The following is a 12,477-nucleotide window of genomic DNA, read 5'->3' on the forward strand; positions in this document are numbered from 1 at the left end:
CGGATCTCACGGCAATGAAAAATAGGGTTAAGGACCTACTACTTGATCACCCCTCCGGAATAGTCGCGCTCCTAACCCAGTGGATCGAACAGGGACAAGCGGACTGGAGAGATATATGTCATTTGGGAGCGTCAGTGCTGCCACCTAAAGTATGGGAAAAGGCCAAACTTCGTGTGCACTGGCCAGCTGAAGATCCCCTAGCGCTGAACCCACCGATGACGCATGCTAATTGGACCCGTTTAAAAAACCGGCTATTGCAAGGTATTGATAACGAATTGGCACCTGTGGGAGGATCAGATTGGGGAAAAATTGGGAACATCAAACAGAAGGCGGGAGAAACGGTTGGCGATTTTCGAGAGAGAATAGAAAAAGCAATAGCACGATGGGGAGGACTAGGGCCGATCCGAATCGCAGAACTACCCTCTCCCTTGGTGAATAATTATTTCGTAGAAGGGCTTCGGCCGGCACCGAGGAAACAAGTGCAGACCGTCCTTTTCGGCTGGAAGGGAATGGGAACCGATGAATTATGTGTGAAACTCGAACAATGTCCGGGCTTCTCCATGGAGGAGAAGAGGGAAATTAAGGAGGAAATGCTGCAAATGTTGGTGCGAGATAAAATAGCGCAGCAACAGGCTAAGAAACCAAAGGGAAAGAAAAAGAAGAAAACTGGCGGCATGGAAATAGAAATAACGGGAAGTGATAGTGAGAATGGGGATAGCGAGGATGACACATCCACCCCTTCAGCACAGGCAGCCGTAATGCAAATACCAAAGGGACCACAAGGGCCCAGCGGGCCAGGGAACCAGATGTGGGTACCACCCCAACCCCAATGGGCCGCCCCACCGTATCCGGGGCCAAGACCCCCGGCAGGTTATAGTCAGGGCCCTTAGGGATATTTTGGTTCAAATTCTTCCAAAAGCATCAAATTTGGTGCAGATGTTGCCCATGCCATACTCTTTCGATTTTTGACGGGTGCCAAGCGCGGTATGATCCGGGGACCATACCGGTCCATCCCGCCATGTCACCTGACCTATGACGTCATAATTAGGATATGCATCCAATCACATGGCGTACTATAAGTGGTCAAAGTTCAAAATGAATCGATCGAAAAATGAAGGCAGGGATCTATTTTTAAGGTTTTCATAAAATCCAATATGGCCGCCAGGTCACATGACCTATGACGTCATATTTATGACATGTATACAATCATGTATACATGAACCCGGATCATGATCGCACAAAAATTAAACACAAGGATATGGCATACAGTTCATAAAACATCAAAATCCGTACCTTTGTAATTAGACTGATGAACTGCATATGCCTGAAAATTAGAAAATAGACATGTAAATATTTCCTCTAATTGTCAAAAATAAGGTCAGAGTTCGATTACCCAACCCAGAAACATAAAATGGTGACCCTCACGTAAATCTTGTCAAAAAACTAAAAAACCGACATGTTTGACTCAAAAATGACCTTTAAGATGACCTTGAGGGTTGACCTTGACCTCGAATCATCAAAATAACATCATAATTGGATTCCTCGACCTCGAAAACCCCTGAAAAGTGGTATCATACATGATTCCAACCCTTTTGGTTATTTAACTGATTTTCCTCTAATCCGGGTGGCGGCCATTTAGTATTTCGCCAATATGAGGCCCCCGGGGGGGGGGGGGCGCCCGTCTTGGCGCCCGTCAAAAATCGAAAGAGTATGGCATGGGCAACATCTGGGCCAAATTTGGTGCTTTTGGAAGAATTTGAACCAAACGGCCCCAAAATATCCCTAAGGGCCCTGACTATTATTGGCCGCCACAAACACCCATGACAGGATGGGCACCGCAATGGGGACCCTCTAACATGGGCCCCACCCCGTGGGCTCCCCCCAATTCGGGCGTGCCGTATGGGCCCCATGCCCCAGGCCACAGATTCCAATGGGAGGGCAAGGGCCCCCACCTCCCTACAAAGGGGGGCGAAGGCCAAATCAACAGGGGGTTCCGGGACAGGGGCCCCCAGGGCAAGGGGCATGCTTCAAATGTGGGCAGATGGGCCACTGGAGACGGGATTGTCCAAAGGGACGACGAGGGCCCAAGGGACAGCACGGGCTGCCGTAGGGAAACACCTCTTTCACGGGACGAACGCGGGCCGCCAAAGGAATGTCCATTGATAACGATGACCCCAGATGAGAACCGACCTTGACCTTAGATGTAAATGGGCAGCCACTAGATTTCTTGGTGGATATGGGGGCGACCAGCAGTACTATAAATAAGGGACAATTACCGACTTTGAAACCCACACGCCAGAGTGTCCAGATACAGGGCGTTTCGGGAAAATTAGAGACTCTCCCCTCTTGTTACTGTTATGATGCTGCGACTCTTGTTACTGTTACTCTTTAGAATTACTCTTTGGAATTACTCTCTAGAATTACTCTAGAATTACTCTTTAGAATTACTTTTTGGAATTACTCTGAAGAATTACTCTTTGGAATTACTCTTTGGAATTATTCTTTGGAATTACTCTTTAGAATTATTCTTCAGAATTACTCTTTGGAATTACTCTTTGGAATTACTCTTTGGAATTACTCTTTGGAATTACTCTTTGGAATTACTCTTTGGAATTACTCTTTGGAATTACTCTTTGGAATTACTCTTTGGAATTACTCTTTGGAATTACTCTTCGGAATTACTCTTCGGAATTACTCTTCGGAATTACTCTTTGGAATTACTCTTTGGAATTACTCTTTGGAATTACTCTTTGGAATTACTCTTTGGAATTACTCTTTAGAATTACTCTTTAGAATTACTCTTTAGAATTATTCTTTCGAATTACTCTTTGGAATTATTCTTTGGAATTGCTCTTTGGAATTACTCTTTGGAATTACTCTTTAGAATTAGTCTTTCGAATTACACTTTAGAATTACTCTTTAGAATTACTCTTGTTACTGTTACTCTGTAAACAATCACTCTGTTTGTGATTCCCTCCTCTTTAAAATGCTATTTTTGTCCTATTGCGTCCTGATCCGTTCAGCCTCCACTATGTATACGAAAAACTACAATCCTCCATATCAATATAATTGGCAAAAATGAACAACTGAGCGTTGTCACACACATCCTTTGATTTGCCAACTTCAATGCTGAAAAATTCACAACCCATCATATCCTGCTGATGCATCCAGGTGACATTTTTCAACATTTATTTTGTTCTCCTCGTAACTGAGTTTCCAGAAAGCTGAACATCGTTTGTCAGACATAATTTCTGACTAATTTTTGAATTCTTGAATTCAACGTTTTTGAAGCTGCCAGCATATAGCTTCCTTTATTACGTCACCATCTTCAAAGGGATTCTTCTTCTTTGCAAATGCATGCATGATCTTAAATTAAGCAATCATAGCTGCTCTAACTTTTACCTTCCTTGGGGGTCGTTTTTGGAGGGTAGTCACTTGCAATCCTCTCGTGGTGTGTGTTAAAATGGCGTTCTTTGTTGCTTCTCTTCACCCCATTTACATGTCCATTACAATTTAACCACACACTTTCTGTTGGAGTTTAAAATATGAAAGTTATTCTTCCCACTCATCTTTAAAGTTGTCATTGAACGTTATCAACTTAAACTGTGGAGGTCCTTCCTCAAGTTCCAACGTCAGAAAATTAAAAAACGTATAAAATTTAAACTGCATGTAGGTACTGTTGAATCAAGGTACTCAATGTGGAGCAAACATCAGGAAGTTTGTATGTTTCTTGCGTCGTTGAAGGTTCACCCATCATGTGACCTCAGGTGTGCTGTTGGACGGATTCCTGTCGTGTGCCGCCGGAATCAGAACAGCTGGCTGTGCTTGGGAGTGGAATGAAGATTGAGGAGCTGGAAGGATCTTCTGCAATTCTGCAGTTAAAAATAGATGATGTGGACTCTTTGGGTCTGGAAGAGGAGCAAAGGGACCAGCCGAATGGAGAGTTGTGCGATTGCCATCATATTTGATAACATCACTCGCTCCTGACTAAGGTTATGATCTGAGATGGTGGTAATTAGCTGTCTTGAAGAGATTGAAGAGAATGTGGAAGTTGGTTCCACTGTTGGTTCCACTGTTGGTTCCACTGTTGGTTTCACTGTTTGTTCCACAGGCGGAAGGAGTGGAGCAAGTACTGATCCTGGATTTGGGTAGTTTCACCAGAATGGTGTTTCTGGTGGACTAAGTGTTCTCGGCAGAAACCTGGGGAGAGTGGGGGGTAGGGCAGGATGATGCCATAAGGTTCTTTTTGAGAGAGAGAGAGATAGTGAGAGTGTTGTATTTGCCAGAATTGAAAAGACATCCAGAGTGTTTGAGCTGCCTGTGATTTTATCAGGTGTCAAAAGAGGGAAAATGCTTCTGCCTGTTTTTCTGGGGAATGAGGGATGTCACGGCAGAAATTGGAGTCATCATCCAAGAGATAAAGAGGATTTTCCAGAGATTCAGAGAGATTTGTGATTAATAAGTGGTCTGGGCCCAGCACACTGGCACTCCATCTTTGACAGGGAGAGCAGGTAAAAGGATTCCAGTGAGAGGCACACGTTTTATCGAAGAGTAGAGGAAATCTGTAAGCCATGTGTGGAGGTGGCTTTGGATGCCATACGCGGAGAGTTTGGAGAGCAAGATATGAGGTACCAGCCTGGATAGAAAGCTCGAGATCTGGCATGAGAGATGGCCCTTTGCTTGTGTGCCATTGAGGGCCTCCATTGTTGGGAGAGCAGAAGCTGAGACCTTTACTGTGTCAAGCTCCATGTGAGTTATTGCACAGCTGCAGGCATTTCGAGGCAGCACAAGAATGAAAACCCCAATGCTACAAGCTCACATCAGCTGCTGGATTGGTTTCATCCAGCCATGTGTGGAGGCCAGCCATGTTTCTTCTGCTCCAATCGGTTCTTCTGATCATGTGCTTGTTAAAGTGGACATCTCACTGGCCATTCTCAGAGAGCCTCCTCAGCGACGACGAGTCTGGCATTTCACTCAGGCCGAATGGCACGGTCTGCAAACAGCCATCAATCAACTGGACTGGTCTCCCATCTCTAATGCCTCTGACATCAATTCTTCCTGGGAATTCTTCCAAAGCAAACTGCTCTCTCTCATGCACAGATTTATCCCATCTCGTCTTCAGTTGTCTTACCCTTCCTCCCGTCCATGGTACACTGAATCTTGTGGTGAGGCAGTTGCCCTGAAACAACTTGCCTTTGCGTCCTGGAAGGCAAATCCAACTGAAGGCAATCTCAGTTCCGTCCACCAAGCTCGAAACAAGTGTGTTTCTACCCTCAGGAGTGCCAGGAAGCACTATCTCTCCACACTCAAGATTGAACTCTCAAACCTGTCTCCTTCCTCCAAATCCTGGTGGCGTCTGGTCAAATCCGTTTCTGGTGTTTGTTCCCCCTCCATCCCCTCCCTTACCTCAAATGGCGACACAGTTGACACCGCACGTGACAAAGCCGAATGCCTCAACTCTGTGTTTGCCTCAAAATCTTGTGTCCCAAACCCATCTCTCTCTGTTCCCACCTTTCCCAGTCGAACCCAACTGCTCCTGGACTCTGTGTCCTTCTCTCCTGACAAGGTGGAGAAGTTGTTATCAAACCTCGACTCTGATTCTGCAACTGGACCAGATGGCATCAGCCCTCGGGTCCTAAAATCCTGCTCTGTCTCTCTATCTCACCCTCTCTCTGTTCTTTTCACCCTCTCTTTTGCTCAAGGTCATCTGCCAGCATCTTGGAAATCAGCAAACATTACCGCTTTACACAAAAAAGGTGCAAAAACAGATCCTTGCAACTACAGACCAATCAGCCTGCTCCCAATTATCAGCAGTCATGGAATCCATCATTGCTTCGGATATCAAATCCTTCCTCTTCTCCAATGGCTTGATCTCTGATCATCAATTTGGATTCAGACCAGGTCATTCTACTCTGGACATGTTGCTTCTGCTGTATCAACAATGGATGGAGGTCCTCAATGCCAAACAGGAAATCAGAGCTGTCTCACTTGACATATCACGTGCCTTCGATACGGTCTGGCACCCAGCTCTGCTCACCAAACTCACCTCCTATGTTATTCATGGAAATCTCCACTCATGGCTTGCGGACTTCCTCTCTGGTCGTAGGCAACGTGTGGCCCTGAATGGATTTCTCTCATCTCCCCTTCCTGTTCTGGCTGGAGTTCCCCAAGGTAGTGTTCTGGGCCCTGTGCTATTTCTGGTCTTCATCAATGATCTCTCCGACTCTCTGGAAAATCCTCTCTATCTCTTTGCTGATGACTCCACTATCTGCCGCTCCATTCCTCATCCCTCAGATCGGCAGTCTGCAGCCTCCTCACTCTCTGCAGACCTGGACAAAATCACAGACTGGTCAAACAAGTGGAACATGTCTTTCAATCCTGACAAATCTCACACTCTTACAATGTCTCTCCGAAAGGACCGACTGGAAAACCCTCCCATCTACTTTCTCAACAATCCTCTCCAAGAAGTTCTGTCGCTCAAGCTTTTGGGTCTCACTATCTGCCATGATCTTTCTTGGGAAAACCACATTTCCAAGCTGGCCTCCAAAGCCAGTCGCCGACTGGGCATCCTCCGTCGTGCGAAGTCCTTCCTTGGCACACCTGAGCTCCTCACCACATACAAGGCTTTCATCCGCAGCTCAATGGAATACTGCTCTCCCCTCTGGGCTGGTGCTTCTGCCTCACACCTTGCTCGGCTTCAAGCTGTTGAGGCCAAAACTTTCAGAATCATTGGAATCTCCTGCAATGAAGTCAACTCCGAGGGCCTTTCACTCACTCACCGCAGGCAGGTTGGTGGTCTTTCTGTCTTCTACCGACTCCTCTCCGGCCTTGCTCCCCCAGCTCTCTCTGTGCTCTGTCCCCCCAATATTCCTTCAGGTCGCACAAGATCTGCCTGCAACCCTCTTATGGTTAAACTGCCAAAGTCTAGGCTCTCTGCTCACCTTCACTCTTTCATTCCCCTTTTATCCCGCCTCTGGAACAAACTCCCCCACTCCCTTCAATCCCACTCCTCCCTCCAGGTCTTTAAAACAGCTGTCACCACCATCTCTTATCTTCCCCCATCGAAAACCTTGATCTTTTCTACCCCCGGTAATTCACCCCAGAGTCCTTGCAGTGTTCATATGTTTTATTCCTCTCCCACCTCCCCCCAAGTCCTCCCGATGTCCCTGCTCTCAAATGTTGTGTTTGTGTCCTTTCCCCTCTCTCCCCATCTTGTCTGCCACTCCCCTTGTTTTTTGTGTTTTGTGTGTCGGTTTGACTTTTTGTGTGATTAATGTTAGTTCTTTCACGAGCCTCGATCTTGTATACAAAAAAAAATATAAAAAAAAAAAAAATCACTAATATCGACTGAATGTTTTTCTGTGGAGGAATTCAGGTCCTTCAGTCTTCATTTCGTGTGCAACACTTGGCTCTTGGTTTGCAGCATTGTTGGAAATCCGGCTTTGGTATTCTGTTAACCTGTTGGCCTAATCATTGTCAAGCTGTTAACCTGCCACATTCTGTCATTGAGTTTTCCACGAGGGTTGACTTTTGAGACAACAACTTGTCACATGTTGGATCTAAATTGTATTTAATTTGATAAATAACGTAGGTTGGGGAAAAAATATTTTTCTTTGCCTTTAGTTTGGTTGTTGAGAGATTGGGTGGTGGTCTTCTTCCTCATTTGTGTGCAGCAAAAGGCTGTGGAGTGGCATCATTCGCTGAGGGCATGGCTGTGCCGCTGATGCAATGCCCTCTGCTGATTAGGGCAGGAAATTGGAACTTGGCCATGGTACCGGCGATAGCTGACGTACTCTTCGTGAAGGACACTGGGATCTTTAATGTCCATCCGAGGGACGGCATACATGTTTATGCATCACGCTGCCTGTGAAACACCGGGATGATAGTTTATTGCACATTTTTTGATTCAAACCCAGACTAATCAGCTCAGAGGTGAGTCTGCATACCTTTAGGCCATCTTGTCAGCCTGGGTGGTGGTGAAATTCCCACTGATGCTGTGGTCGGGTATGAAACGTCTCGGAACATTGAGGAAGTTTGTGCAGAACGTAATGCTTTGATATCGTTATGTTTTACAATGCTATTCCAATGGGAAAATGTTTTATTTTCTTTCTTCAAGGAAGACCTCAAATGAATGATTTTGATGCAATATTTATGCCGCTATTTTAAGAGTGTGGAACCAGCTACTGCATGTATATGACACAAGACATTGAAGAAAAGTTTTTTTTTGTTTTTTTTTAACGCCTGCATTAAATAAAGGTTGCTTGTTATTCCAGATTTATTTGAGAAAGTGGAAGTGAAAACTGAGCATGACATTGATGTCCACCTGGATCTACCAGAGGCAAATGACTCTGAAGCTTCTTTCTTCGAGAGCCATCACCATGGAGGTTATAATCAATGCTTCCACATTTTGCTTTGGACAATGTGATGATGAACTACTTAAAAAACCCATACGTTATGATTTAATTGTTTGAAAAAACATTTCCACGATGGAGCAATTTCTCAAACATCCATTATCTCCTTCATCGTAATGTGAAAGATTTGAACCAAACATTTGATTGGAATATACCTTGTTGCCTCTGCCACCAGAGGTGGACGGAGGTTGTGTTTTCACCCCTGTCTGTCTGTCTATAAATATCTCAAAATGTTATGGTTGGATGAGGACAAACCTTGGTGGACAGGTTGGTGTGTGATGAGGACAGGCCGATTAGATTTTGGTTGAGGTCTGGATGCAGTACCAGCCTATCATGTGTTTCACATGCAAATTCACATTTATAAAAGCTGTTAATTTAATAAAATAAGCACATGACCTGTCACTGATAATTGAATCGATTTATCCCAAAGTTTGAATATCATTGGAAAAACCCAAAGTTTTGAACGGTATTTTAATGTATATTTACATAAAGAATATTTTTTACTTTTATGAAGTGGAACAAATACAAATGTTCATGTTGGACTTGGTTGCGTTTGTCAGAATGATATTACAAGTATTGAACAGAATCTGATTTATTTTTTACAGGTCATGTGATGCTGTATTTACAGGTGAATCCACGGAATCTACAAGGGAGACTGCACTTCATTTTACGAACGACGCAGCCACACGCCAGGAGGACTCGCCAAATGAAATGAACAACAGGACTTTTTACAAACACGAAAAACCTCAGAAGGAAATTGTTGCAGAGAATAATTTCTGTAAGGGTGACAAAGGAAAGAAAACATCCACCATTAAAAAACACATGAGAATTCACAATGTCGAACGCCTTCATAAATGCACAATTTGTGGGAAATCTTTCAACCAATCATCCACCTTTAAAAGGCACATGGCAATTCACAATGCTGAACGCCTTTATAAATGCACAAATTGTGGGAAATCTTTCAACCAATCATCCACCTTTAAAAGACACATGGCAATTCACAATGCTGAACGCCTTTATAAATGCACAATTTGTGGGAAATCTTTCAATCAATCATCCACCTTTAAAAGGCACATGGCAATTCACAATGCTGAACGCCTTTATAAATGCACAAATTGTGGGAAATCTTTCAACCAATCATCCACCTTTAAAAGACACATGGCAATTCACAATGCTGAACGCCTTTATAAATGCACAATTTGTGGGAAATCTTTCAATCAATCATCCACCTTTAAAAGGCACATGGCAATTCACAATGCTGAACGCCTTTATAAATGCACAAATTGTGGGAAATCTTTCAACCAATCATCCACCTTTAAAAGGCACATGAGAATTCACAATGCTGAACGCCTTTGCAAATGCACAAGTTGTGGAAAATCTTTTAATCGATCATTCAACCTTAAAAGACACATGGAAATTCACAATGATGAATGCCCATATAAATGCACAAATTGTGGGAAATCTTTTAAATGCTCATCCACCCTTAAAATGCACATGTCAATTCACAATGATGAACGCTCTTACAAATGCACAAATTGTGGAAAATATTTTAATCATTCATCCAACCTTAAAAGACACATGAGAATTCACAATGGTGAGCGCCGATACAAATGCACAAGTTGTGGAAAATATTTTAATCAGTCATCCACCCTCAAAAGACATGGAAATTCCCAATGGTGAGCGCCGATACAAATGCACAAGTTGTGGAATATCTTGTAGTCAGTCATGCAACCATAAAAGGCACATGAGAATACACGATGGAGAATGCCTCTAGAAATGTTCACTGTGTGAAAAGTTTTTATTCGCTCCTCTAACTTTAAAATATATATGAATTAACAATGGGGAGAAAGAATATTGCAAAGAAGAAAAATGCACATACTGTATTCTGTAAATGTAAAATATGTGGGGGAAAAAATAAAATAATGGTGAACGAGGATTTCCACAGTTTTTCAATTGTATGGATGGACTGGACACTCTCTTTGCTTGCTTATCACAAACTACTCCATGTATAACAACATAATATTAGATATGAACCAATTGTTTAGCCCAGCTTCTCACTTCGCATGTTCCGGGAAGAAACAACATCATCTCTGACACGAGACCGTACAAAAGCACAATTTGTAGAAAATCTATTAATTGGACACCCCACCTGAAAATGCACCTGAAAATTCACAATGGAGAACAAGGAGATTGCAACCAAAGCGAATTTCCATGCAAATGCAAAAATAGTGGACATTCGTTCATCAATTAATGTGAGCTCATGTTCTGACAGTTTTTTTGCATTCCGAGAAAAGGCTCTTTTGTTGTCATTGCTCTTTTGTCGTCGTTGACTTAGTTGTCGGTGTATGTCTGTTGATGTTTTGCTTGATATTTTTCTTTATATTTTTTGCAACCGGGTCTTTGTATTGATTGCTGTTTCTGTTTCATTTGTGACATCTTTAATTCACACCAGTCTTTGGGAATATTTTTCTCAGTGGGGTTGGTGGTACCTTCTCTGGGTTTCTGTCTTCGAGTTTGCGCTCACATTGGATTGTGTAGTCTGTTGAAGTTTTCGCCTACTTAGCCAATCCTACAGTTGTCATTCTATGCATTTAGCTGAGTCTCATCAGGATGCTACCTCCTTCTCGGCTTGTCAGGTATACATATATAGATATATTTGTATATATGTTACGTTTGTCGGGGGTAGGCAGCGATTACTTTGGTACAGGTAGATTGTGGAGGTAATATGCTCTGAATATTGTATCGCCATCTTGATGTAAATAAGTCGGCTCCAGGTGTTCGGAATAAGTGTTACGTGTGGCCATACGGAGGGTGCCTCTTGTGTTAATTAGCTCAAGGATTATAGGTAAATTTATCCCCTGCATGTCGTTGCCTCTGTGATTTATTCTTTGTTCCTCATGACACCGCACAAGACACAAAGCTAAGCCACGTAATCGACACCCTAATTAAGCTCAAAAATTAAAAGGCTAACCGGAAGCCAGGCATGAAGCACAACTGCTGATTACCCCGACTTGGTAAGAGGACAAAGGATGGGCAGGTCGAGAGCCAAGCCCCGAAAAGAGCATTGATTGGTCGAGGGTTTGATTGACAGAACGCACGAGTAAGAAGAGACTCGCTGATTGGTGAAGCAGGACAGATGACATCAGAGCGGTGGGTACAAAATAGTTGGAGCGGCGGACATCTTCCCCTTCTTGTTCTGGATGCCATACCGGATGGTCGTTATTGTTTCTCTGCCTTGGCTTCTCATTCTGGACACGAATAGCGAATGGTTGTTATTGTTGCTCTTGCCCCTCCTGATTTGGACCTGATCGTGAACGGCCGTGTGCCGAGATCTTGCTGGTGGTCATGAGGAGGAAAAGCCACGGACTGAGAACCGCGGTTTTCCAAGCAGGAATGGCGAGTGGACAGGCGCGGCCCGTTCGATTCACGTGTGACACCCGGAGTGAAAAGACTCACAGCGAGGCCTGGACTCCTGCCCACGCGCTACGCACCAAAGAATGTGCGTTTCCCCGCCAAGGCCTTGGATGATCCCTGACGAGATTTCGGAGACGCCCTGAACTTGGTCCCCCACTAAAATTACACACATTTATTTTAGTTCTGTTATATTTCTCTTTGTCTGTGTGGAGGGTCCCTAAATTTAGGATTTTAGTTGTATTTACCATGCCTTATTACCCTCGCCTGAGGAGAGGGTATTGCATTTGAGTCCGTTTGTTACTTGCCGGAAAAGATTCTGGCAGGTATGTTGGTTGGTTTGTTTGTCTGTCTGTTTGTGCGCAGTACTATGTCTACATCATTGCACATAGCATCGCCATACTTTACACACATATTGGTCTTGCCCTGGAATAGACTCTGCTCAATTTTTAACTCTCTTGGCCCAAGGCCTCCATTATGACGTCATTATTCGATAATTCGACAAGTACAAAACTTCATCCAATCAAGATGCAATTTCTTGAGCACCATGTCAGCATAAACTGGTGGAGAAAAAAAAAATGATGATGTCATCGGTCACGTGTTTCGGCCGCCATATATTTTTCAACACAAAAGCCTTAAAAAACACTGAAAACAC

The 12,477-nt window shown here is 43.8% G+C and overlaps 1 protein-coding gene across 1 annotated transcript; it reads left to right on the forward strand.

Annotated features, from left to right (window-relative positions):
• Positions 1-560: 560 nt before the first annotated feature.
• Positions 561-10,345, forward strand: LOC144892154 (uncharacterized). Its single transcript, XM_078777389.1, has 4 exons — positions 561-812; positions 3,768-3,906; positions 8,274-8,384; positions 9,040-10,345. Exons 1-4 carry the CDS (start codon positions 561-563, stop codon positions 10,089-10,091), a joined length of 1,554 nt encoding a protein of 517 aa, XP_078633515.1. The 3' UTR covers positions 10,092-10,345.
• Positions 10,346-12,477: the final 2,132 nt, after the last annotated feature.

This window comes from Myxine glutinosa, chromosome 5, assembly GCF_964187855.1.
Source record: "Myxine glutinosa chromosome 5, kmMyxGlut1.1, whole genome shotgun sequence".
Classification (NCBI taxonomy): Eukaryota; Metazoa; Chordata; class Myxini; order Myxiniformes; family Myxinidae; genus Myxine; species Myxine glutinosa.

Coding starts and splice junctions, on each gene's coding strand:
- LOC144892154 (XM_078777389.1), top strand. CDS start 561: ATGGAGGAGAAGAGGGAAATTAAGGAGGAAATGCTGCAAATGTTGGTG. Junction 813..3,767: donor GGCCAGGGAACCAGATGTGG/GTACCACCCCAA, acceptor ATGTGACCTCAG/GTGTGCTGTTGGACGGATTC. Junction 3,907..8,273: donor AGATGATGTGGACTCTTTGG/GTCTGGAAGAGG, acceptor TTGTTATTCCAG/ATTTATTTGAGAAAGTGGAA.